Source organism: Oncorhynchus gorbuscha, linkage group LG04 (genome assembly GCF_021184085.1).
Source record: "Oncorhynchus gorbuscha isolate QuinsamMale2020 ecotype Even-year linkage group LG04, OgorEven_v1.0, whole genome shotgun sequence".
NCBI classification, from domain to species: Eukaryota; Metazoa; Chordata; class Actinopteri; order Salmoniformes; family Salmonidae; genus Oncorhynchus; species Oncorhynchus gorbuscha.
The window spans coordinates 11225507-11251630 of NC_060176.1; the positions used below are offsets into that span (position 1 = coordinate 11225507).

At 40.5% G+C, this 26124-nt stretch overlaps 1 protein-coding gene across 4 annotated transcripts; it reads right to left on the reverse strand.

The window, feature by feature from the left end:
• Positions 1 to 119: 119 nt before the first annotated feature.
• On the reverse strand, positions 120 to 16563 carry LOC124033099 (brain-derived neurotrophic factor). Of its 4 annotated transcripts, none has more exons than XM_046345031.1 (2): positions 16444 to 16563; positions 120 to 1662 (listed from the first exon to the last, which is right to left on the reverse strand). In XM_046345031.1, exons 1-2 carry the CDS (start codon positions 16444 to 16446, stop codon positions 832 to 834), a joined length of 834 nt encoding a protein of 277 aa, XP_046200987.1. In that variant the 5' UTR covers positions 16447 to 16563; the 3' UTR covers positions 120 to 831. The 4 variants fall into 4 exon arrangements, with proteins under 4 accessions (XP_046200987.1, XP_046200989.1, XP_046200988.1 ...); XM_046345033.1 differs by lacking the exon at positions 16444 to 16563 and adding an exon at positions 15372 to 15705; XM_046345032.1 differs by lacking the exon at positions 16444 to 16563 and adding an exon at positions 7701 to 7971.
• Between the last annotated feature and the right edge of the window lie 9561 nt (positions 16564 to 26124).

Sequence of the window (26124 nt, forward strand, 5' to 3'; positions counted from 1 at the left end):
AAGGTAGGTATTTATGTATCTGTCTGGCCGTCCATCCGTCCATGTTTTCATCTAATCTTTATGCAGTGTAACTAGAAATGTAGGGTTCAAACTTGATTGACATTGGTTTTGTTTTTCAGTTGCCTATAGTCATTTTTATTTCTTTAAATATTTCAATTTAATATTGCAAACAACTTCACAACATACAAAATGAATTATATTAATCCAGAAACATATGTCAATGAATAAATTTTTTATATATATATATATTCTTATATTTTGTCCTCTGGTGGGGATAAAAAAATAAACAGCAAAGCTTTGACAACAGCACCTTGACATAGTATGTAATTCCAACATTACCTTGAGAAGTTTAGAACAGTAAACAGATAAAGTACTGAGGAGGAAAACCCTTTTACTGTTGAGTATGTAAACGGAATGTTTTGGTCGGTATCATATCCTTTTTTCTTAGGTGGACAAATTCTCAATTCACAATTGAAGCAGCATGCAAGTTTTTTTAATGGAACTCGTCCTCACCCTCATCGCTCTTTTCCCTCTTTCTCACATTCTTGGCAACGTAAACAAACCACAATGTCTTGAGGAATGTGATATAGTAATTTAAACTGGGCGCAAATGACTGATCAGATCTTTTTTTAATTGTTTACAAGGTCATGAATATGTTCAATAAATAGACTGTAGTATCACTTTTACTGTATAAACGTCATCTTTTTTTACATGCAGTCCATAAAATTTTCATTTGACGGAATAATTTACCCTGTTATGTATATATACAAATAGATATTTTCTCTTTACTCTCTTTTTTAAACTCTCAATAAAATCTATACATTATATACACTATCTTCCTCTTTTAATGGTCAATGTGCATACACATGATGTGTCTATCCTTATAAACCGCCAGCCAATCTTCTTTTTGCTATCCATGGTGAGCGCTCGCACGTAGGACTGGGTTGTCCTGCATTGGGAGTTATAATGCCTCTTGTCTATTCCACGGCAGCCCTCCTTTGTGTACCCCATAGGGTTACATTTGGTCTCATAAAAGTATTGCTTCAGTTGGCCATTGGGGACAGGGACCTTTTCCAGGACGGTAACGGTCTGCCCAGACATGTCTATTGCTGTCTTTTTGTCCACAGCTGTCACCCACTGGCTAATACTATCACACACACTCAGCTCGCCACGCCGCGACGGGTCTGAATGCCGCCGTACCCTCATGGACATGTTAGCGGCGTCCAGGTAGTTTTTGTATTCCTCCAGGAGAAAAAGCAGCGGTGGCTCTAAAGGCACTTGGTTGCTGATCATCACCCGCGAGGCATACAGGTCGACATCCTTGGTCTCCGTGGTGACCACAGAGGAAGGACCCCCTCCTCCCTGGCCCTTGTCAGCTCCAGGCCCCAGCTGAGCTGCTTCTCCATCCACCTCCAAGAGCTCCTCAATCACCTGCTCAAACGTGTCTGTGAGCGAGGGCAGTCCTCCATGCTGGCCCGGCCCACCCCCGCTCTGTGGAGTCCCGTGGCCCTGTCCGGCAGTCACTGCAGCACCCAAGTAGCCTTCCGTTCTGTGGCCCCTTATACCTGGGGCGTCTCTCATGGGAGCAGCTCTCATGCAACTGAAGTACGAAATAACCATAGTAAGGAACAGGATGGTCATCACTCTTCTAACCTGGTGGAACTAGAGAGAGAGAGAAAGAGAGAGCGGGGAGAAGGATGAGAGGGGAGAGAGGATGAAATTAAGTGCAATTCATATGTATATAATCTTATGTAGCTATATTATGTATTATATAATATATCAACAGTTTTCTTCCATTGAGTTATCAGAGTTGTCTGCTTATACTATATACTGTTCATAATACACTCATTATCACAGTATTCCATAATATCTCAAGGTTGGATCACAATCTAATTGTGTTCCTTTCAGTTATTACTAAGCACCATTAGATGATGCACGCCTACCATCTCCACCCATTACTACCAGAGTATCACATTTCTCCTCCAGCTGCAAAGAAAGCCAACAGTCTGACACCATCATGAGTGCCGACTACTACTTGGCCAACTTGCAAATAACAGTATAAGTAATTACCATACATTCTTGTAAATTCAATTTTTTCTGTTTCCTCATACAACATTACAATATTTCCCATACAATATTTCCCATACAATATTTCCCACAAAGGCCTCAGAAGCAACATTAAGGGCTGCTGACACCAGCGTTTTCAACTGAGGCCAAGTTTTTTCAGACTGGGAGTGGATGTGGCTAGGCATCATATGCTTTAAATGTCAAAGAATTAGATTGCTAATAATCTCCTAATGGGCCATCCTACTATGAAGTGCAACCCAATATATCATTATTTTCTCTTCTTCAACAACAACAAACAACAACAATTTTTTAAACAATTATGTTAAACTGATAATGAAACTACAGTATGTCTTCATCATAATCATCATCATTATCATCATCATTATCTTTCTTATATTTGATGTTGTTATCCAAGGTTGGCATGTACAATATCATAAACGCTAAGGGCCTGAATACTTTTTTTTCAGTGTAGCTATAGAACAGGCAAAATATATCATGTTTCCAATCTAATACCATGTATTGTAGCTGAACACGTTTCATGTGTTATCCTGACTTCACACTACATTTCCCACAGGGTTAATAGAGACTTATTGATCGATTGATTGGTAGAATAAATGAGTGTTTCTGACTAGGTTCAGATAAGTGACTGTTTATTTTGTGTGATTTTGCAAAAGGCAACCAATATTTGATGTAATATTACCATTAATATGCTAAACTTGATAGGGTCAAATTGGGAGCAGGATTTATTAAGGGACATAGAGATGTTTAAATAAAGGAATGCTGAGAGTGAGCAGTAGCGCTAGCAGAGACTGAGAGAGAGTCAGTAAAATACTGGTTAGAGAAGTGAAGAGAAGTAATGTGCTTGCATCCTGACACACTCACGTACCCCTTCTATCAGATGCTTTCTCTGTACAGCTGCTCACATACATTTGGTGAAAATACATTGCAAGGGAAAGAATGCCACAAGTGCCCAACAGAGCCAAAATGTATCAATATACACACACACCCTCATCCTTATCCTCCCCCCTAGCTCACAATAGCATCTCTTACCTTTATGCCCTATGAGTCACAGCAATTCAACATATCCACGGACATCCCAGACCCAGAGTCAAACATATGAAAACAACCACAATATAAGAAACCTAGCTCTTGCTCTCCAGAGGGGTGCATTTAAAAATAGCCATGGCAGGGCTTTGACTGCACTCTGCATGCCGCCCTCCTTGTATCCCGACCTGATGCAGGAATACGCTCCAAGCAGATCCGTTCCCCCACCAGGCAGTGTGGCGGACTGAAGGACCTTAGCAGAAGGGAGGGGCAGACCCCACCTAAAAAGCATTTGTTTCATTCTTAATTGGCGTCTGGGGCTACGGCTGCGATTAGCCAACGCTACGGTGACTGCCATAGAGATATTGCATCTATAAATAGGCGTGCTGGGAGTCTCACAGTCTCGATTGAGAATATCACATCCTTCTCCTTAATGAGCCGCTGAGTCCCCAAGCTCAGTGACGTGTTTCTCCAGAGTGTGAGTGTGTGTTAGAGGGAAGGGAGGGGATGGAGGAGGAGAGGAAAGGAGGGCTTGGTTTGTACGTGTTTGCAGGGGGATGGGGACATCTTTCCTCCTACCGACAAGACAACCTTGGAGACAAAACATAGCCAAGCAAACATAGATGAGCAGGAAATCGTTCCAACATTTTCTCAATATTGTAATTTGAAAATAATTATTCATAAGAGGTAATCCTTTATCATCCTATAAAGTGTTCCTGTGACCTGTCAAATCCCATCATTAGGCTGCCCCAATATTCAAGGAAAACAAATACATGGACTGAAATCCCATCACACTGCTTACTGATACATGAACTGATTGGGGGTCCATCTTCATGTAGAAGATGCTGCAGCAGAGGTAGTAGTCCTTCTTCCCTGATGGATCACTGGGGCTAAGTTGCAGTAACAGGGGGTGGGGAGTCAGTGCAGGCGTCATTTCGCGGCATAACAACCACAGATGACGTCTCTCCCAGGTCTCCATAGGGGACAGGGTGGAGGGGAGGTGTTTTGGGGGCAGTGCCACTCATCAGTGTGCAATTGCCTGCCAGTCCTCTGGGCCTCCTCACACCGGGAACAACAAATAATTTTATTTCTAACTCAGCTATTTCCTGTTTCCATCAGGAAAATCAATATGGCTTATGCTCTCAATCAACATCCTGTTAAAATGCAATCTAGCCGTTGAATCCCTTCATTGCTGTGGGACTGGCTCAGAATAACAGTACTCTCTGAGACCTATCTAATTCAAACCAAAGTAAAAGTGATTCTCACCATGGCTGGTATGTTCTCATTTACTATATTAGATTTGAGAATATCTTCAGCTCTGAATTGGATTTTATGGTCCAATTTTTTAAAAATCTCCAGGTATTTGATTATCATGTACTGAATATGTACAGTATGGTGTGGAATAGAACAAGCAAACTTCCACACTCTATCCAGCCATAACATATATTCCGTCAAATCAAGATTTGCATCAATAAAATCAGTCCTTTACAGTTGCATTTGGTGCATTCAGAACGTTCATAGATAAAAGTTAATGGATTTCCACGTAGTGGCAGGGGTTTACGATGACACATTCAGATGAGCACCTGTTCAATTGTTGTGAGAGAGGCAGGCACAGCTATACGGTTGGGTTTAGAGAAAGCCTGGTGCCTTGCAGTGTTTGCTCTTCGTGTCAGGTGGGGATTATAATGAAAAATCTCCCTTTGACAGATGCTGGAGTGGATTCACAAACACAATGGTGTTTCAACCATGTACAAAACTCACCACATTATGACTTCATGTTTCACTTACACTTAACTTACACAGTCATGTATGTGGATAACATTTCTGTGGCAGTACATACTAACTTTCTTTTTCAAAGACATATTTTCTCAACATTCTTGTCTTAACACTCCTCTCTTTTCCAGTGAAAGGTTAACACATGTTTTCACTTTGAAAACACATTGTCAAGTAAGTCACTACGAGGGGGAAAATACCCTTTCTCCACATGATCCAAGATCCCTGTACATCAGCTTGTGCTATGGCTACACCAATCAACAAATGTTCCTATCCAGACTATTAAAATATGACATTTGGATGTGCTCCAAATAAATCTACCTAAAAGATAATGCTTAATTTATATGAACTATATATTTTGTAAACATACTAGAGGACTCAGTCACAATATACAAATGTAAGGCCATTACCCTTTTTTCCCGTAATAGCTAACAGATGCAAGCAAGAAACCACACGGAACCACATCTGACACTCGCAAATAGCATCTTCAAATGGATAAGCAACCTTTACTGTAGCTTTTCCTCCAGGCAAACTCTGATATAAAATAAATGTAATGACCACTTAAAACAAGACACGTTAAGACTGTTGGAATATGTTCCAGTAGATCTTGAAGGCCCTAATTGCATCTTTTCCATTGACAGACACTGTGGGCGTTGTCCTCCACCACCTCCTCTGGAAAGAACCAGTGAGTGTCATTAATGTGCCAGTTTGCAAAAGACAGGTCCAATAGCCTATATATAACAATATCATAATATTCAAAGGTTACCCACTTCATACTTAAGCCACCTCCTGATAAACGTAGTACTCTAATAAGTGCAACATTTCCTGTATGTCTATCCGCAAGTTGCACTTACAACTAATTAGTGGTGCAACATGTTAACCTGTCAACGTGACTGCAAACCAGGCAACACAGGTAAAATGATAACTACTTCAAAACTACAGCCTAACAATATTTTTTATGTGTAAATTGGCTGTTCAAATGACAAGTTTCCAATTGCTAGCCTTACAAGTTTCCAATTGCTAGCCTTACAAGTTTCCAATTGCTAGCCTTACAAGTTTCCAATTGCTAGCCTTACAAGTTTCCAATTGCTAGCCTTACAAGTTTCCAATTGCTAGCCTTACAAGTTTCCAATTGCTAGCCTTACAAGTTTCCAATTGCTAGCCTTACAAGTTTCCAATTGCTATACCAGTGTAGGCCATCTTAATTAATAAATAAACATAAGGTCTGCATTACATGTGAATTAATCTATTGACACTGTCAGACAGTGTCCCCACATAGGTCGACAAGCCCAGTACTCTGTGCTCTCTTTTGGATTTTTATAACCCTTAAATAGCCCTTATAAACCCTTAGGATAATTACATTTAGCAATGTGATGAAAGGCATGTCTTGGAGATAATGACTTTCATCGACAGTGCTCAAGTTAGCTTATTAGTCTACTGCACATATTTATATCTGAATAAATCAGTAGTATCTTAAAACGATGTTGATTGCAAGTTGATTGCAAGTGGTCTATACGAACAATAATAAGATAAAGGCTCAACAGCAGCACATTAGACCTAGAGCAAGTCCTAATTTAAAACGGGTGTCAAGCAGTTTCCATATAGTTGCGCTAGATGGCGTATTAGACCACGAAATGTTCTTAAAACCCAAATCCTCTCTCGCTCTCTCTCACGAACACACACACAGGCCTACACACACACACAGGCCTACACACACACGCACACACACGCACACGCACATACACGCACACGCACATACACGCACACACACATACAAAGTCAAATTCGAAAACATGAAAACTTGTGAAAAAGCACTGAAAGAGACTGAAAAAGCAAAAGGTTACTGAACAAAAAGAAAATCGTGTTTAACGGAATGTCATTAATGCATTTATAGTTAGTTTTCCAAGTCTGTGCCAAATTGGATCCTATTTTCAGAGCTATTTGATGCAATGTCCCGAGACAAACTAGCCTACACTAAAATACAGCAATAATCTCAGACTGAATTAAAATTTAAAAATCTCTACACCAAACATTAACAAGGTTTACTTGGTAAACAGCAGTATCCCGGCACCGCTGGGTTGTTCTCGAACGAGAGCGCATAAAACGTTGTTTCCGCGCGCTCCTTGATAATTGCACGACTGCTCCATGTAGGAATCCGTTTAATAATCTGTAATATTCATCCTCGCCTTGTGAGGTTATCCGGTTTAAGAGAGAGCTAGACCAACCTTGCAGGGTATAGCTGTTTCCTATAAAGTCTTAATGAGGTGCATCAAACTTTAAAAAATAATTTGCTTACAAACCTTTCTGGTTTTTGAGAAAAGAAAGTCCATTTACAGAGATTTGAAAAAAAAATATTATCTGAATTACGATGCTATATTATTTAACATAACATTTAGATGCATTTTATTAATGGGTTATGGGTTAAAATGAATAGGCTACAATAGGCCTACAGCCTATGTGGGTAGGCAATGTAGTCTACTCGCCTATTTCTTACAGTGGCAATAGCCAACACGGCTAAATGTACAACTAGTCGCATTAATTAATCAGCTAAATACATCAGAAAACGAAATGATTACCTCCACTGACCCCTTTCGAGGTCGCTATTAGAAATTCAATCAGCATAATAACGCCGTTTTTTAAAATTAATGAACAAGAGGATAGAGTTACATGTATCCTCTCTCAAACTGCGACCGAGTCGGTGCGCATGCATGATCCCCAACTTGATTACAATACTTTTAAACATCTCCCCACTCACAAAACGAGCGAGCATCGACACAGCAGAGCGAAAATGATCAAACAAGTTAAGAAAAACATACCTTTTACTGCCCAGTCGTAAAGGAGACCATTCAACAGGACAGTGTCATCTGGGATGTTTTGGACAACCCCCTGTGTAATTACTTAAGATATATTTCCCTGTACTGTCCGACAGCTTAGGGATATCTCTTCAGCTTTGGAGCAAATAGATTAAATTATTGATGGTGGAAATTGCATGGTTGAGGTAATGGACTCCCATGGCTGCACGGCTCCTTTGGAGATCGCTTAAAACCGAAGGGGTTGCATGCTATAAACTGCGCTGCGACGGCACTACGCGATGAGAGACCTCTTGAGCTTGAAATGACGCCTGTATCCCTTGCAACTACAGCAACTTACTACATAATGACGTTGCAACATGTGACTCGCCACTGGCTGACTGGTTGCTTGCCACCAAACACGGTTACCAGAGTCCTAAAGCAGGCCTAGCTCTCATCATGCTTTTTATACGCCTTTGGTCAACAGATGGGAGTGGGATAAAGAAGGGATTGGCAATGGATCTTTCTTCCGTGTTTCACTGACATCAGATGTGATATTTTTGTAGCTGTACTGTTCATAAAAAAGAATAACGCATTTGATTGTGTGCCATGTGGCTACATTGCGTGTAATGATAAGATGTGATTAGATCTGATATATATATATTATGACTACTACTCAGAACCTGGTTTTACAAAATCCCAAATAAAGCATGGAAATAAGAAAACCAATACCCTACCCAAAAAGAGATTCTTAGTCCATGCATTTGACCAGAAATATGGCATTTCTTTAGAGAACACTGTTACTTCAATTGTGGAATAGGACAGAAACACACATTCGTAATTAACGTGTTATAACTAAGTGTATATTCTGTATGGGATTGATTACGTCTACATGAGATTTACGACTAGCAGTGGATACATTGAAATGTTCCTGTATAAACCAGAAGATGTGTTATAAATGCAAAAGGTAAGCCTGCCTAGCTAGACCTCGTTTTCCTAAGCCTTTGAAATGGTTCATTGTCAGATCCCATAGGTAGGCTATGCCATGTATGTTATACCAACAAAAACTATGGGTTACAAGTAGATATAACCATCTCAGGGAATGTCCCAAGTTAAGACAAAGAGACATTCGAATAGGCTAGCTCTTGAAATTGTTGTAACTTAAATTGAAGAAGCCGCAGATTCAATAAAAAATAGCCATTTACCAGACGCTTTTATCCAATGTGATATGCAATCATGCGTGCACATATCATTTATATGTGGTAATCCCTCGTTGTGCTATTATATCAGCGCGAGAAAAAAACAGCACCATTGTCAGTGTTGTGGTCAGCGCGCCCACGAACTAAACATTCAGCACCGTGAACAGCGCCTCTATTAACACGCCGCATACTAAACATTTAGAACCGCAGACAGCACCACGATTTGCGCGAGGTGAAGGCCTGATCACTGATTGAGAACCAGAGCTACTGAACAGCGCCGCTTCCAGGCAACCTATATAATGAGAAGATTCCATGCCCTAGTTGTTGGGATCGATGCAGGCGGAAAGCCTACTGGTAGACACTTTTTGCCATTGTACCAATTATCCCCATTCCCTTTTCCCCTAACATAAAATTGTAAACTTCTCATACCACATAACTTGATCATATGAAAGCAAAAGTATTATCATTAAATACAAGGCTTCTCAATATTAAAGATATATACTCAAGAAAATGTACACGTTATTCTGAAGATCCCAGCAGTGTTCAATAAGGCTTGAATCAATAAACTTGGAGAAGGAACAAAAAATGTCTCACTTAAATTAATAAAGCTTTTGACTTAACCATCCAGTGGGTGTTTAGAGAAGTCAAGTTATGAAAAGAAAAGTTTCTGGGCTCAACCTAAGTCAAATGAAGGAAACAGCTCATTGTCCTTGTGGCTTGGACCTCCTCCAATGAAAGATTTACTGTGATCTGTTTGCTATATGGCCATCGTGATTCTTCTCTGTACAAGTTAATGAGGTGGATGGTTCTTACTTGGCATATAGCAGGATGCGATTGAATGCTCACACCTGCTTTGTGATTCACTCCACCTCCAACACACCCGGGGACATGCCAAGATGAATATAGCCCTCCCCGAAGGATCACAGTAGGCGAGGGCAAACTCTGGATGACAAAGAGTTGCATCAGCAATCGCTGAGCGACATGACTCCAACAAAAAAGAAGCTTGCACGGGGGCTGTTCCAACAAGGTAATTCATAAATAAATCACTTGGCATCTCATTAGAAGAACAACAACATGGTCTCTCTCATATCTGCAAATACAGCACAATGCAAGGTGGAGTTATAAGTAGTGGAAAGTTCAGGAGACTTGTTACCTAAGAGTTTGAGGAGATTATTTAGCATTTTGTGTAGAACTTCAAAATGAAGTTTAGCGTGTCTGAAATAAAGTGCATCGCAACTGAATTTAAAATGCATAGTTGGGTCAAGCTTAAGCAAAGTCAGAAAGAGCTAGCCAATACCGAGTACCATGCTGTGCTATGCTATGCAATGCTATCCTATAATATACTAGACTATACGTGTCAGTGCTAATTATGAGCCCTTGCACCTACAGTACACTCTGTGTCTGATGAAGGTTACATTGGGTGCCTAATCAGAACGTACTGCCCCTAAACTGAAACTCAGACACACTCACTCATGCTAACATAAGACCATTATGTTATGTTGAGCAGTGAACTAAACTGGCTTTCAGCATGCCACGTTCAGAATAAAAGTTAATTTCAGACAATCACCAATCCTTTTTCAGAAAATAGACATAATTCTTTAAGTTAACTGTGGGACATCTCCCACTACGATTATCTTTGTCAAAAAGTGTCATTTCTATGCGAAAAGAGTTCTCAAGAGTGATGGGCGCTTTACCATGAATGGTGTGGCAAACCAACATTTCCTTGTTTCACGTCCTTCATAACATTACAACCCTTGGACAGAAGCGGCATCCTCATGCTTTATTTTACCCATTGAACCATTTTCTACTCAGAAAAGGGCAGGTTGATGAATTAGATTTTTCATATAAACACGTAAAGTTACGCTACTTGAAGGGTACTATGAGGTGGTTTGAGCATGCAATTTAGAGCATGGTGATGGAGCCCTGTTCACTCCCATAGGTTAACTTAGGGGATGGTGGCAGTAACCAGAAATCTGAAGCATGGAATATACACTCTCTCCAGCTTTTACACCATTTTCAATGTAAGCAAACATTTAACTTAATTTTGTATTTTGGGTGAACTAAAACTTTAAAAACTAAAACAGACATCAACTTTTAAACAGATGGCTCTGAAGTCCATAAACAAATCATTTAGAAATATTGAATACCGTTTTGAAGTGTGGTTCACACAACATGATAGTCTTCTCTCACACAAGAAGCACACACTGTGGCACCCTATACCTGCTCTTCACTGACCAGATGCCCAAAACAACACTGATGACACTACACACAGGCATACATCTTTTCACATCTTCTCTTGCCAACTGTGACATAATTCTGACAAGTCAGCGATGCCAAGATCCACATTGAGACATGAACATTCAATTAAGACACCTTCCAAAGATACCTCTTGGAAGTAATCAGACAATAGAATAACAAGGCTCTGTGGCAGCATCAAATTGGGCATCATAAGCACATCTGCTGAGAATTCACACTTCAGGGTACAATTAACCCTTTCTCTGCTTCCCATGAAACATAATGAATATCCGACTATAGTGTTATTAAGAACCAGTGGTAAGTTTGAACTCTAGTCTGTCTATGTATATACTGTCCAAACCCTGTGGAAACACCTGGATGGGAAAATGCATAAGGCATAACAAGCTCAGCTGAAGGGAATTTGCAAGAAGTATCTCATCACTCTCTCTCTCTGTCTCTCTCACACACACAACAACAACAAAACAAAAACACACTCTTTGTTTTTTTGACTGCAGCATCAACTCACACAAATAAAATGTACATATTTGTCTGGGGGATCTAAGCGGAGCTATTATTTGAGCACTACACCTAAGTGTGTCAATAGGTAAGGTAAATGAGTCGCTCACCCCTGTCCATAACACAGGCATGCAACTTGATGTCAATATCAAAAGAGTGTGAAAAGCCAACCAGAGGTAGAGCTCAGCACCCCATTCCATATTCAAACACTCATGGCAGGTATCCTGAGTCCAACTCTACCGCGTAAGACATCTCAAAGTTATGCTGAACAAAGATATTAATTAGGCTACTGTGCATACACATATGCGCAATATGCATGCACACCAAATGCTTTTACAATTACATCTATTTTTCTGAGCACATTCAGTACAATGCACTCCCCTTTAATCAATTACATGTAATAACGGAATTGAGTTGATTGTAAATATGACAATTCCCTTATGCCTCTTTTCTGTTTTCTGAACAGACACAATTCATCGGACCTCATTGTTACACACACACACACACACACACACACACACACACACACACACACACACACACACACACACACACACACACACACACACACACACACACACACACACACACACACACACACACACACACACACACACACACACACACACACACACACACACAATTGTCCTGCAGTGGCGTCATGCCAGCAGCCAGTCAGACTCTTGTCTCGTTGGTTACAATTACCAGACAAGCGGCACAGCAAGGTATTGGTTTTGGAAACAACAACCTCGACATATTGTGTTGGATCAGCTTTTGTAATCATGTATTCCCATGATTTAAACTAACCAAGATGTGTCTCGGCATCGTTGAATAGATAAATAGCTGGGTTCAAACGTTTCAACCCGCCATAACTCATTATGATGACATGATAACTAGATGGATGGAGGTGCAGATGAGGAAAATCATGACGAGGCAGCCGCTGATTATAATCCGATTATTCTAATATTATTATCATTAGCCTATTCATATTATGATAATCATTATCCTTTTGTTGGTTTTGTTTTTTACTGTTACGTAAATGTCAAACTATCCCCTATTCAATTACGCACGAAAAGTGGAGTGTTATCAACTGTTAGCCTACTTCAGATTCTACCATGTAAAATAATAAAATACTTCAGAGAGCTATAGGCTATAGCTACAGCTATACATGTTCATAGACCTCACCATTTAAAGTTCATGAAAGGTTGACTCGGAAAACTAAACACCGTTATAGTAACGCAAACAGAAATATCTCTCATCGCCCCTGTGTCATCTATAAAGAATGAAACACGCATATTCTGTCAAATATGATGCCACAATAGCATTTCATGTTATTTGGAATGAAACCTACCATCCTCAGATTTGTTACTGACGCCCACCCCAACTCTGCAGCGCTAAGAGTGCGGAGAGGGGGGCGGGTTGAGGGAGATTCTCAGTAAGATAACACAACCCCATTTATGGACTGATCCGATGACGTACATTGCAGAAAGTTCTAAAAAAAACCTTCATACATACAAAGTGTGTCGTGCCACCCCGCAGACCCCCCCTACCCCGCCTCCGCTATTTCCTCCCTCCGCACGCCCACTCATAAACCCACGTCTCCTCTCGCTTCGACTTTCCTGAAGAAAATATGTTATTCCTGAGAAAATTATTAAAATAAAAACCTGACCAAATTAAGAAATCTAACAAATAACAATATACATGTTGCTTTGTATGCAGCCAATTTGTCATATTGTCGCTGGTCTATTAATTCATAAACCCACTGCAACAAATAAAACGAAAACGTTTAGGCGATCGATTCGTTAAGCATAGCTCTAGTAAGTATCATCTTGTTATAAAGCCTATTATATAAAACATTTTATTAATAATATTAACATGCGTCCTCTTGTTCTTATTATTACAGCTGTGATATATGTTACAACACACAGCGTCATCCTAACTAACGGGTCTCCTGCTTTCCTATAGGCAATAGCCTAATAAGTATACTCATTTCGTTCAATTATAAAGTAAAGTATTTAATTAAATAATGAGTCACGCATGGACTATGTTTTAAAGAGCCTTATTTGGTTTTCTAAGGCAAGCTAGAATTTTACTTAAACATGTCATTTAAAAACACAATGAAGCTGTAATAATTCAGACGTAGCCTATAAATGAGGATAGGCTCAATAATGCATTGAAATGTAACCCCACTGGACGCTTCTTGATTAAAACAGGGCTGCGAGCGCTTGTGGGCGTTGATATCTTAGGGTTTTTCTTGCAGCTGTGTGCCATTCAATAGCATCGTCCTGAAATCAGAATATTTGAACTGAAGCCGTACAAAGAGATAGATTGAATACCAACAATATCCACAGTTTCTTCGCTGGCACGCAAGACGAATTTCTAAAGTCCGTTGGCTGTTAAATCAGCAAAAACATTGTCGCCGGACTAATCAATTTGAGGATCAACGCAATCTTGCATGCCTGGTTTTCTACTGTCTTAAAAACCCACTGCTTTCGGGCAATTTCTTATCAAGCCATCTTATCTCGCACCACCTTTAGCCAGCCATAGCCTAACATCTGTCAATAGGCAGTTTGACCACGCCTATCTTTCTTGTAATTCCATATCTTTGATTGCATCTTTGAAATTCCTCTGATTTCTATGAGGTGATTTCTCGGTAATGTTTTTGTTCTTCATATTTCATTAAATCATTGTGTAATTTGTGGTTTTGCAATTTATTGTAAACGTGGAAGTTGTCTCCGACAGGTCGAATGTGGGCTACACAGACTTGCGCGCGGACAAAGAGGGGTAGCAGGTGATGCTAGTGCTAGAGTGAAAGCGCAGTATGAATGAAACCGAGAAGCGGCTGTAGTAAAAACACAAGTGATTTGATCGCGATGACGGAGGATGGTAAAGATGTTAAACAGATAAGAGTAGGCTATTTTTTGTCGCTTAGGGCTGAGAGAGGAATACAATAGTTTGATATGCGAGACAAACAAAAATAGATAGATAGATAGATAGATAGATAGATAGATAGATAGATAGATAGATAGATAGATAGATAGATAGATAGATAGATAGATAGATAGATAGATAGATAGATAGATAGATAGATAGATAGATAGATATGCCCTAATATGAAGCGAGTCAGTGAGAAGGTAGCCGGGGTTGAGGCTAATATTTTATTTAGGACATGCACCATTATTCTGCTTAGTGTCGGGTAGAATGATTCATGAATTGCGCATTCCAAAGTTCCATTTCGATTGGGAGACGGGATCCCGTAGCCTAGATTGTGTTGCAGTAAATGTAAAAATATATATTTGAGTGATTCTAAAGGTTTTGTTTACGAGTTGTATTAAGCTTCCCTTCATGCATAGCCTTGGTAAGTCGCTCTGAACAAGAGCGTTTGCTAAATGTCTACAGCATAAACCTAAACGTGTGCTTTGCGTGTTTTAATTTAAGGCTCCGTCATGCACTCATAGTACTGAGAAATATTGTAATCTGTATAAAAATATACATCCTTCAAACGAAACTTTCATGAGATGAAATAGCACCTTGCATAAATCCATAAACGCTGACTGTTGTCAATCAAATCAAAATAGTAAATTGGAAAATAATTAGCTGGATATAATTTCACGCAAATCAATGCACAATACCATGACGGTGCATTTGATAGGATCCAAGTTTCAATTTGAAACCACAAAACAATATAAGCGATAATGACAAGGATGGCGGATGAATAACAATGAATCACAATGGAGGGAACTCTTACCTTTTTAAGGGCTGACAACCACTATCAGTGGTTAGATCTCCAAGACCAAGACTTGCATTTCCCAAAGTTAACGCTGTATACCAAGACTGGAGCTTGAAAAGAACGCACGCCCTATACAGCGGCTCTAAGATTTCAACTTTCACATGCTCTAAGTGGCGAGACAAATCTCAAAGCGCAAGACCTTCATTGACACGCGCTTTTCTCCTGTTTTCCGTTTTAGATCACAAGGCTCCCTCAGCATACTCTTACCAAAAGTTGAAAAAAATTCCCCAGCTTTGGTAAGGGAACAGCAAAAGAGAGTTGATGTCCACTTGGTGTTTTAGTCCATGCAACGACTCCGGTGCCTCTGTCCAACGTGCTGAAAGCATAACACAGCGAGGGTAACTAAGGGGTTAAAAAAAATCTATAGTTTTCTTAAGTACCATTTGATACTGCTTTACTCTACTGCTTCCCAACGCCTCGTCACGTGAACGTTTTTCTCCCCAAGCCAGTCCTGTTAATATTTGATCACATGTTGGCCGGACCTTAAGAAAAGCAGCACCTGTACCAAAAGCCTCTAGTCACCACAAAGACTCAATCAAATAGCATCTCCAAATAGCTGTACACCTAACAATGCTGATCCTACTGCGTTATTGCCGCACTCTTCAAGTCATGTATTGGGCAGGACGACAGATACACACACGTTGCTTTTCATTGGCACCACACTTGAAAAAATGATATTCAATACATACCATAACACCCTGGTTAGCAATATACACAACCTTAAAGCCGTCAAATACAATACAGCACACTCGCACATTTCGCGCACAGATGATACAATATATCCCAATACATAATTTACCTGCATTTCTTGAGTTTAGAAATGACTCCCCATCTTTTTATAGAAGCTTTGCCAATATTATCCTTCTTAACAAACTCATGGGTTTCTGTTGAGAGTTTCTTAAGTAGCCCACAGAGTCCATCCTATGATCCAGCTATATAGCTAGCCTAAATTAATTCCCGGATTAAATCGCAAGCATTGCTATTTCTTGGATACCATTCCTGTTTCGATTGTATTTCCATGTTTACTTACCATTTTCCTCTACGCTGTCCTGGAGATAGAAGTGTCTTAATATCCACTCACTCCAACAGATGCTGGTAGGTAATGTGTCTTGTTTGAAGTCATCATATGAGAACTTCTGCTGTGCTCAGTAGATCGCCCACCACTTCGGTGATTTATCAATCTAATAACCCTTTGCAATCTCCGCGTGTTTAAACTCTAACACCTTGGTGGCTCTACAGTCAGGACAAACAACAACCAGCCGCGATTTTCACAAAAGCCTGTGTAGATAGAAAGACAGATATACGCAATACCCTCTCCCGGACAACGCCATTAGAGGTCTTACGTGATTGAAATAAGCGAAGGCAGTCAAGTTTATGAGGGACCCCAAATGACCACTCAATGAATACAATCTCAGTTCTTTAAATTAGGCTATGTTTGCACAATAATATTGAGCCCCCTAACAGTTTTACAATATAAGACATATGCACGAAGTAGCCTAGGTTATATCTTTCGCTGCCTATATATTGTTACCACTCAGGCAATATTACGCAAAACCGCCACAACTTTTAACATTTCGATTTTTTTTTTACAATCAGAGGTGGGGTGATATCCGATAAAACAAACAATTCTCAACCGTTTATCGTCCCTCTCGCTAGTGAGATTATGTTCTTTGAGAACTTGTTGCTGCTAAAAATAAAACTAGCGTTGAGGACGAAACAGAGCCAGACTCATATACTTACATTTGCAATATACTGTTATTTGCTTCGTTTTCAAATGCCTAGAAAAATCAGAAGTGAATCCACGTCTTCAAGTAGCCTAGGCTATGCCCTAAACTTCTAGATATGTTTAGGTATTTCGCTGTAGCTCACAACTCAATGGTTTAAATCCTAAATGTTTCAGTTTACAATCATTAATTCCAAGTTCAAACGCGATATCTGTTTTCAGTAAAATTCCGTCAGTTGCACGGCGAACACTCAGCCATCTAATTGTTATGCAGTGACGAAGCGCTATGCTTGGGGTATTCGTCACACCTGTGACACTCGTATATGCGCTACAAATGTACTGGTAAGTAACATGAGTAATAGGAGAGATTTGCCCAACTTTGAACCAGGATTCGAACTATCTAGGGAATTGTTAGTGAAACAGAATGGTATTAATAATTTGTCGCTCATGGCAAATACTGTAGGAATGGTAGCCTATGGCTACATTAAATCTCTAGCACATGAACACACACAACAAATATGCTTCGTGGACTGTCGGACTAATTAGACAACTAGGTTTAACAATGTAACACACTACTCAATCAGATGGCTGTACCTGAAAACACGATGTCACTGACACTTGCATGCATGGTAACCCTCCCCTAAGTCTAATTCTGTACATACTGTATGTCTATTTTAACTTTCAGTCCAAGGGACCACTTCTAGGGTAAAGAGAGATAGCATTCCCCAGGTACACATCCATAAACTCCATCAACCTGTGTGTGTGTGTGTGTGTGTGTGTGTGTGTGGGTGTTTGTGTGTTACTGTGTGTGTGTTTTTGGGGTGGGTTATGGAAGTCAAGAGGGCTATGCAAGACCATGAAGTCCCTGGAATCAACTCGATACCTTCAAAAACATCACTTGTGCACAATCAGATAGCCTATTCTTTTTACGGAAAATGTATTTTTTACATAGCTCATCACATATCAACTAAATGTGGATGTAGTTTCCATACCTGTTCTACAGCAAGGCTATTCCCTAAGACTGTTTTTGTTTGGCAAAAATAACAGCACCCAAAAATAAGTCTCCCTCCATGGCAATGGATACTACATTTTCCTTTTTAATTCTCACTTACTTTAGACGCCGATCAAGTCCGCGCTAAATTAAGGCAAACTGTGAATGAACCACACATTATTAGATCACTAAGTTTGATTAGTAGTAGCCCTCCCACAAGCACATAGCACAGCTCTCTAGAAGGTGGTACATTAGAATGTACTTCACCCGTCACCTCTCTGTCTTCTACCGTCATCCTACTCTGTCCTCCTTAGTCCTCCTCATAACATGGCAACTTGACTTAAATCTACTTGTTATGTTGTTAACGCTTCTTCTGCTCCCACAGCTTTCACACACTCTTCCACTGACTCATGCTCGCCCCTTTTCCACTATCCATGCCCTCCTCCGCACTCTGCACCACAATATCTTATGGCTCACTCCGAGGTCACCAATTGATCACCTGATTGTTGGACTGCATGTTAGTTGGCATGCCATTCTCCCCTATGCCAACAATATCAGTCACCTCCTGTATACAAAACATGCACATTACTTTAAGTGTTGTAGATGAACTGGTTCTCTACAGGAATATTCTCTTATCTTTCCAAGCTGTGATTGGACAGATCCAAGACTGATCAACACCAAGACCATTCCAGGAAGTGATTCCTACAATGGGGCCATGTACCAAGAACTTCATCTTTAAAGCAAAACAGGTCAGTAAACAGCAGGGACCGTACATTTAGCATTCTTGAAACAAAAGTCCCAAAGCAATTAAAACAGACCAGGCTATGTTTCATTACAGCATGTTCACTATGCACACAAAAGGGAACTCAGTTTCAGTCAGCACAAAAACTCAGTATGAGCAAAATACATTGTAACAAACATATGAGAATTTGTTACGAGTCAACACATTGATAGGATACATTTCCAGTTCCTGAATCCTCAACGAACAGAAACTAGACCTACTCCTGTGAGAAGTACTCACAGGTCCCACCATTATGCATTCTTCATGGGGTCAGGGACGGACTGGGACCTGAAATCGTCCCAGGGATTTCTAACACACTGGCCCATTTTTTTCCCTCGAGGCTCATTATTAGCCAAGTAATGATAATTCTGTACAAAACCCCCTATTTATACCTGCCCACTGCTAAAGATGGACCAGACCATATGGCATTTGCCCTAACTGCCCCATGGCCAGTCTGTTTCTGCAGGGGGTGAGCAACTCTTCACCTGCAGCATCATCAACTAACTACCTGTAGGTTCTCTATCCAGGATTCTCTCGTCTCATACAGTAGTCACTAAGGTTTTAGTTTGTAAAGTGCCCGCCTACATTTTATTTGTCCATCAGCATTTTCCTTCGTTGCCTGTAACGACAACTATTATGGGTGAATGGGTCCTAAGAGGATTGCGTATCATTACTCTGTCTTAATCTTTGTTCCATAAATATTGATAATGAGTGCCTCACGTCACGAGTTACTAGTACCTGCGCCCTCAGATCCCAGTCCATCTCTTCAACTTCTCTCCCCATGTCTCTGTTTACAGGATGTTAGCCTCTACAGATGAGTGCATACTGATGGCGGGATATCTCTAACCCTCAGATCCCAGTCCATCTCTTCAACTTCTCTCTCCATGTCTCTGTTTACAGGATGTTAGCCTCTACAGATGAGTGCATACTGAGCACATGGATTTGCACAATTACTAGCATGACAGTGAAACTATTTCACTCCCTTTTTATTTACCATTAAGAATCCAATATGCAGAAAGAGTAAGTATTTTCCTGCCAAAAAAGACCCGAGAGAAAAGAGAGAATTGTTTTAAATGATGCTTTTGTAACGCAGACACCCCTCTCGTATTTCGACTGCCCTTTAGGAAGAGAACACTAGCAAAACCTATTTATCTTCTCATCACGGTGTGCTGAACTCTTTGTAGTTCTTCTCTGTCATGCTGCACTGCAACATCAGAATCAATATAGGTTTATCAGATTACATGTCCCCTCCCCAGCCTACCTGCTAGTGTCATACCCAAGTCATATTCTGTTGGTCCAACTTGTAACATAAAGTGACTGGCCTTCATGGCCAAAATCCTAAGGTAACCACAATGATATGGGGTAAAATAAAATCTACCTAGATGAGGAACAGGAATGGCCAGCATAGTCATTACAGGCTGTCAGTCATTTCCTTCATAACAATGTATATTTTTACTCTGTATTAACTCTCTTCCTTGTTGTTGTCAAATCCCACCGAGCACAGACGTCAGTTCAACTAACATTAATTCAATGTGAAATCAACAAAAAATGTCACCATGACGTTGGATTTAGGTAAAAAGTCGGGTGAAAAAAAGTACTTTTTGAAAATCCAATCAGTTTTCAACATTGATTAAAAATCATCACATTTTTGTTGTTGTTGTTGTTGAAATGACGTGTAAAGAACGTTGATTCAACCAGTTTTGCCCAGTGGGGTGATGTGTGTTTGTTCATGGCTCTGCAAGGGCCTGTTGCATGCTGACAGCTCTGAGCTTGTCATAAACCATACTCTGTCAGGTTTGCCTGAGCTCATCACTAAATAGCAACATTTCAGAACCAACCATGTACATTTCAAAATAAATTAAATATACATGTTGCTATTACTTTGGGGCTTTTGCAAGTCTGTAGAGCTGCTTGCCCTCCCTGAGCTGAAGGTAAGAATGAACACGCCCATTTCACTAGGGTAAGAATTGCTCCTCTTAATAAACAACATATACCGTGATGGTATTGCTCAGTCCAAAAGCAGTAGTTCATTGGCCCATGTATGTGTACAAAGAGGTAGGTGTACATTTGAATAAGTACATTTGCATACGGTTCCTTAGCCAGGCCAAAGGCATTGCAGGCTTCCGAGGAGTGCTGACCCTATCATTTGCATTTATGACTAGCCTGACAACCCACACAGTCCATTACACTAATATAAAAAAATAACTACCTGAAGTGCAATAGATTGACCCTCAATTCTTACAACATATTGATATTAGTCCAGTTAGTCAGAGACACTGTCTTCCATACTCATGGAAGTTTCTGCTGGGGGCCAAGTTCAAAGCTAACTACTCCCATTACAAATAAGTGAGAGAGAGAGAAATACTGGTCATACCATCCCCTTTTCAGCACCCAACTTTCACACCCCTAAAAGCTATCTGTTACGCCATCTTAAGCCCTCACTCTATTCACTGGAGTAGGACTCATATCTATACTTTTGTGTATGCTATGGGAAAAGCAGTTTAGGGGTCATGATCTGCTGGGCTCTATTTATGATATTGTTCACAGAAGGCAGCTGAGATGAGAGAACTTTTATTCAAGCATACAGTCAGAACAAAGCTGTCAGTCAACACAAAGTCAACACCCAATTACAGTGTTGGGGCCTTGTGTAAATCTCACACTTCTCTGGCTCCATGCAGATACTTAGCATTTTTATATGATCAACTTATACCTACGGACATGACCAGGCCCATGCAGTTGCTGTGTTTAAATCCATTGGATTTACAAACAAATATTTTTTTACCTGTCAACATGTTTTCTATGTTTCACCGGTGTGAGCAATTTGCTACCGATGTTGAATATAATTGAGGTAGAATATTTGTCTCAAAACTTGAAGTCCTTTTAAATGCAGCAGGTGCATGGATGAATGTCACTATAGGACAGCTAATGAAGCATCAACACAGGGCTAATGTGTTTGTGATGTGATGCTTCTGTAGCATTACTCAACGATTCCTAACATGTCCCTCACTTCAACCCACTATCCACCCCCAACAATAAAGTCATACAAAATTCCTCATTACACTTGAGAAACAGACGGTAGGCACAAAGGTTCAAAGTTAAGGTCTTAAAGTGAATAAAGGCTCTCCAGTGAATGGTGAGGAATTGTTAAGGATGATACAAAGGAGTGGGATTTCTCCTGCATTTGTCCACGAGGGATATCACAGCCAAAGTTTCTCGATACATCAAAGGGCCGCGGAAAATAAAAGCACACTTGTCAGGGGCGAACAAACTGCTTCCTTTGTGCATTCTACCAGCCAAATTCAGGGACACAAAGCCTTTGGATGTAATACACTGCAAAGAAGGCTTACCATTCAGATGACATGCTTTGCTCTGGCAGTTTGCTGTGTGCTTTTGTCTGCCCTGACCAGGACAGATATATAACATCACTGCATCAGAATCCTTTCAGTCCCTTTTACAACCTGTTAAAGACTCCAATTACACAACTTTTTTTTACAACAAAGTAAACTTGATGCAGCCAGATAAGACAGGGACTGTTAACACTTGCACCTCTAAGGCCTGAGGCCTAAAATGAGTGTCAGGTTCTTACTGGTTTTAAGCAAAGAGGTACTCTCAGATCGGATTGGACAAATACACATTGTTGTGGCAGGGAAGCTAAGTCCTCTTTTTTGTTGTCCCATTCTGAAAACCTATGTTCGATGCATGCTTACTCACAGTAAACTGACCTGCAGCGCCACACCAATTTACTAATTATTTTTGTATTTTTGTTATTTCACCTTTATTTAACCAGGTAGGCTAGTTGAGAACAAGTTCTCATTTGAAACTGCGACCTGGCCAAAATAAAGCATAGCAGTGTGAACAGACAACACAGAGTTACACATGGAGTAAACAATTAAACAAGTCAATAACACAGTAGAAAAAAATGGGCAGTCTATATACAATGTGTGCAAAAGGCATGAGGAGGTAGGCGAATAATACAATTTTGCAGATTAACACTGGAGTGATAAATGATCAGATGGTCATGTACAGGTAGAGATATTGGTGTGCAAAAGAGCAGAAAAGTAAATAAATAAAAAAACAGTATAAAAACAGTATGGGAATGAGGTAGGTGAAAATGGGTGGGCTATTTACCAATAGACTATGTACAGCTGCAGCGATCGGTTAGCTGCTCGGAGAGCTGATGTTTGAAGTTGGTGAGGGAGATAAAAGTCTCCAACTTCAGCGATTTTTGCAGTTCGTTCCAGTCACAGGCAGCAGAGTACTGGAACGAAAGGCGGCCAAATGAGGTGTTGGCTTTAGGGATGATCAGTGAGATACACCTGCTGGAGCGCGTGCTACGGATGGGTGTTGCCATCGTGACCAGTGAACTGAAATAAGGCGGAGCTTTACCTAGCATGGACTTGTAGATGACCTGGAGCCAGTGGGTCTGGCGACGAATATGTAGTGAGGGCCAGCCGACTAGAGCATACAAGTCACAGTGGTGGGTGGTATAAGGTGCTTTAGTGACAAAATGGATGGCACTGTGATAGACTGCATCCAGTTTGCTGAGTAGAGTGTTGGAAGCCATTTTGTAGATGACATCGCCGAAGTCGAGGATCGGTAGGATAGTCAGTTTTACTAGGGTAAGCTTGGCGGCGTGAGTGAAGGAGGCTTTGTTGCGGAATAGAAAGCCGACTCTTGATTTGATTTTCGATTGGAGATGTTTGATGTGAGTCTGGAAGGAGAGTTTGCAGTCTAGCCAGACACCTAGGTACTTATAGATGTCCACATATTCAAGGTCGGAACCATCCGGGGTGGTGATGCTAGTCGGGCATGCGGGTGCAGGCAGCGATCGGTTGAAAAGCATGCATTTGGTTTTACTCGCGTTTAAGAGCAGTTGGAGGCCACGGAAGGAGTGCTGTATGGCATTGAAGCTCGTTTGGAGGTTAGATAGCACAGTGTCCAATGACGGGCCAAAAGTATATAGAATGGTGTCGTCTGCGTAGAGGTGGATCAGGGAATCGCCCGCAGCAAGAGCAACATCATTGATATATACAGAGAAAAGAGTCGGCCCGAGAATTGAACCCTGTGGCACCCCCATAGAGACTGCCAGAGGACCGGACAGCATGCCCTCCGATTTGACACACTGAACTCTGTCTGCAAAGTAATTGGTGAACCAGGCAAGGCAGTCATCCGAAAAACCGAGGCTATTGAGTCTGCCGATAAGAATATGGTGATTGACAGAGTTGAAAGCCTTGGCGAGGTCGATGAAGACTGCTGCACAGTACTGTCTTTTATCGATGGTGGTTATGATATCGTTTAGTACCTTGAGTGTAGCTGAGGTGCACCCGTGACCGGCTCGGAAACCAGATTGCACAGCGGAGAAGGTACGGTGGGATTCGAGATGGTCAGTGACCTGTTTGTTGACTTGGCTTTCGAAGACCTTAGATAGGCAGGGCAGGATGGATATAGGTCTATAACAGTTTGGGTCCAGGGTGTCTCCCCCTTTGAAGAGGGGGATGACTGCGGCAGCTTTCCAATCCTTGGGGATCTCAGACGATATGAAAGAGAGGTTGAACAGGCTGGTAATAGGGGTTGCAACAAATTCACAAGGTTTTACAGATCAACTCGCTATTTTATCTATTCCATACACAACATACTTATGATAGGCCGTCATTGTAAATTACTTGCCTAGTTAAATAAAGGTTACATTTAAAAATGTAATTATTCAATTATTTCCAGCATATACTTACTTCTTGGTCGATTTAGTATTATTATGCTGTAGCACACCATCATTAACCGTGGTATAACATATAGGTAATTTGACATTATTTACTATTTTAAAGAATGACATACTGTAGAACTGTAACATGTAATATGCTGTGTAGATCATGTGTTTTGCCATGGGGTAATGCCATTGTAGCCACCCCAGTATGAGCCCAAGTATGACACAAGCTTATGAATGATTTACAAAGCTGTTATGTCATGTTTGTGAAATGACTTATTTATGCAGGCTTTTGATTTGCACTTCTATAAACATGACTGATATGTTTGTTGTGCACTAGAAGATGAGGGGATTTTACTTTGGAGGGCATTTTTTGACAATAACCATGGCCCCATGGTCGCTCTTCACAGCAAAGCTTTACACCATTCTTCTTTCTCAGGGGCGCCTGGGCTTCGAATTAAAGGATTTTTAATGTGCTTTAAAAAAAGTCTTTAAGCAAATGGTATGAGTCATCGTTAAGGTCATTTGCCTATCGCTGTAAATGAGTGTGGGTGTCTCACTAACTTGCAGATATAAGCTGGATTTTGTTTTTATTATTTGAGAGCTATATTTGTACAAACAAGAAGGGAAAATGAAACTTAGAAGAATATTATCACCCCCCTCCTCCCTCTCCAGTAACACCTTGTAAATGAAGTTAAATGTCAACCATTACAAACGTCTGCTTCTCCTGATGAAGACATGAGCTACCCAGATGTCTATGTAACATAGGAACTCCAACTGACCTCTTCTCCCTTCACAATTCTATGTATTCTACAATTCTAAGTACACATTAAAAGCCTTGCCAATGTAAGGACCAAAAGTAATGTACAAAAGATTATTCTCTTGTTGTTCTGTCAAACATAAGGACCTTTTCACACCAATAATACTAGTGCAGCCATGATTTAATAAGGCTGCCATGGAAACACAATAGGTAACTCTCCCTTCATCATCCAACATCGACAAGACTTAAAGAGATAGTTCACTCAAATTTGTAATTGAATAAAGTATTTTCTTACCCTAGAAATTGTCTTTAGGAGTGATGAGACCATAAGTTTCCACAACGAAAGTCCAAGATGGCTAACATTATCTTCATTACTAAAATCGTACAGATAGGCTACCTCAATCCAACTTCTATCATGACAAATGATCACTCCTTAGATTTGTGTCTCTACTAACGGGAATGTTAGGAACATTTGCTTTTTTCTATGTGTGAGGGGTCTCAATTAACAGGGAAGTATTAAAGGAAGTATAACACCAAGGACATAATTGGAGCATAGAAGAACATGCTGTGTATATCATGGAATGATTGACAGGACTGTAAGCGTTGTTCTCGGATCAGCTTTCTCTACTCCAATCATGACCTTAACACAGAGAGTTAATACACAGTGTTGGCACTGCGCCATGTCTTTGAGAGAAACCTTTGGCCTGTGCTGGCCAACATCAAGGTTAACCTGTTTTGATAGACTTTGTTCATGC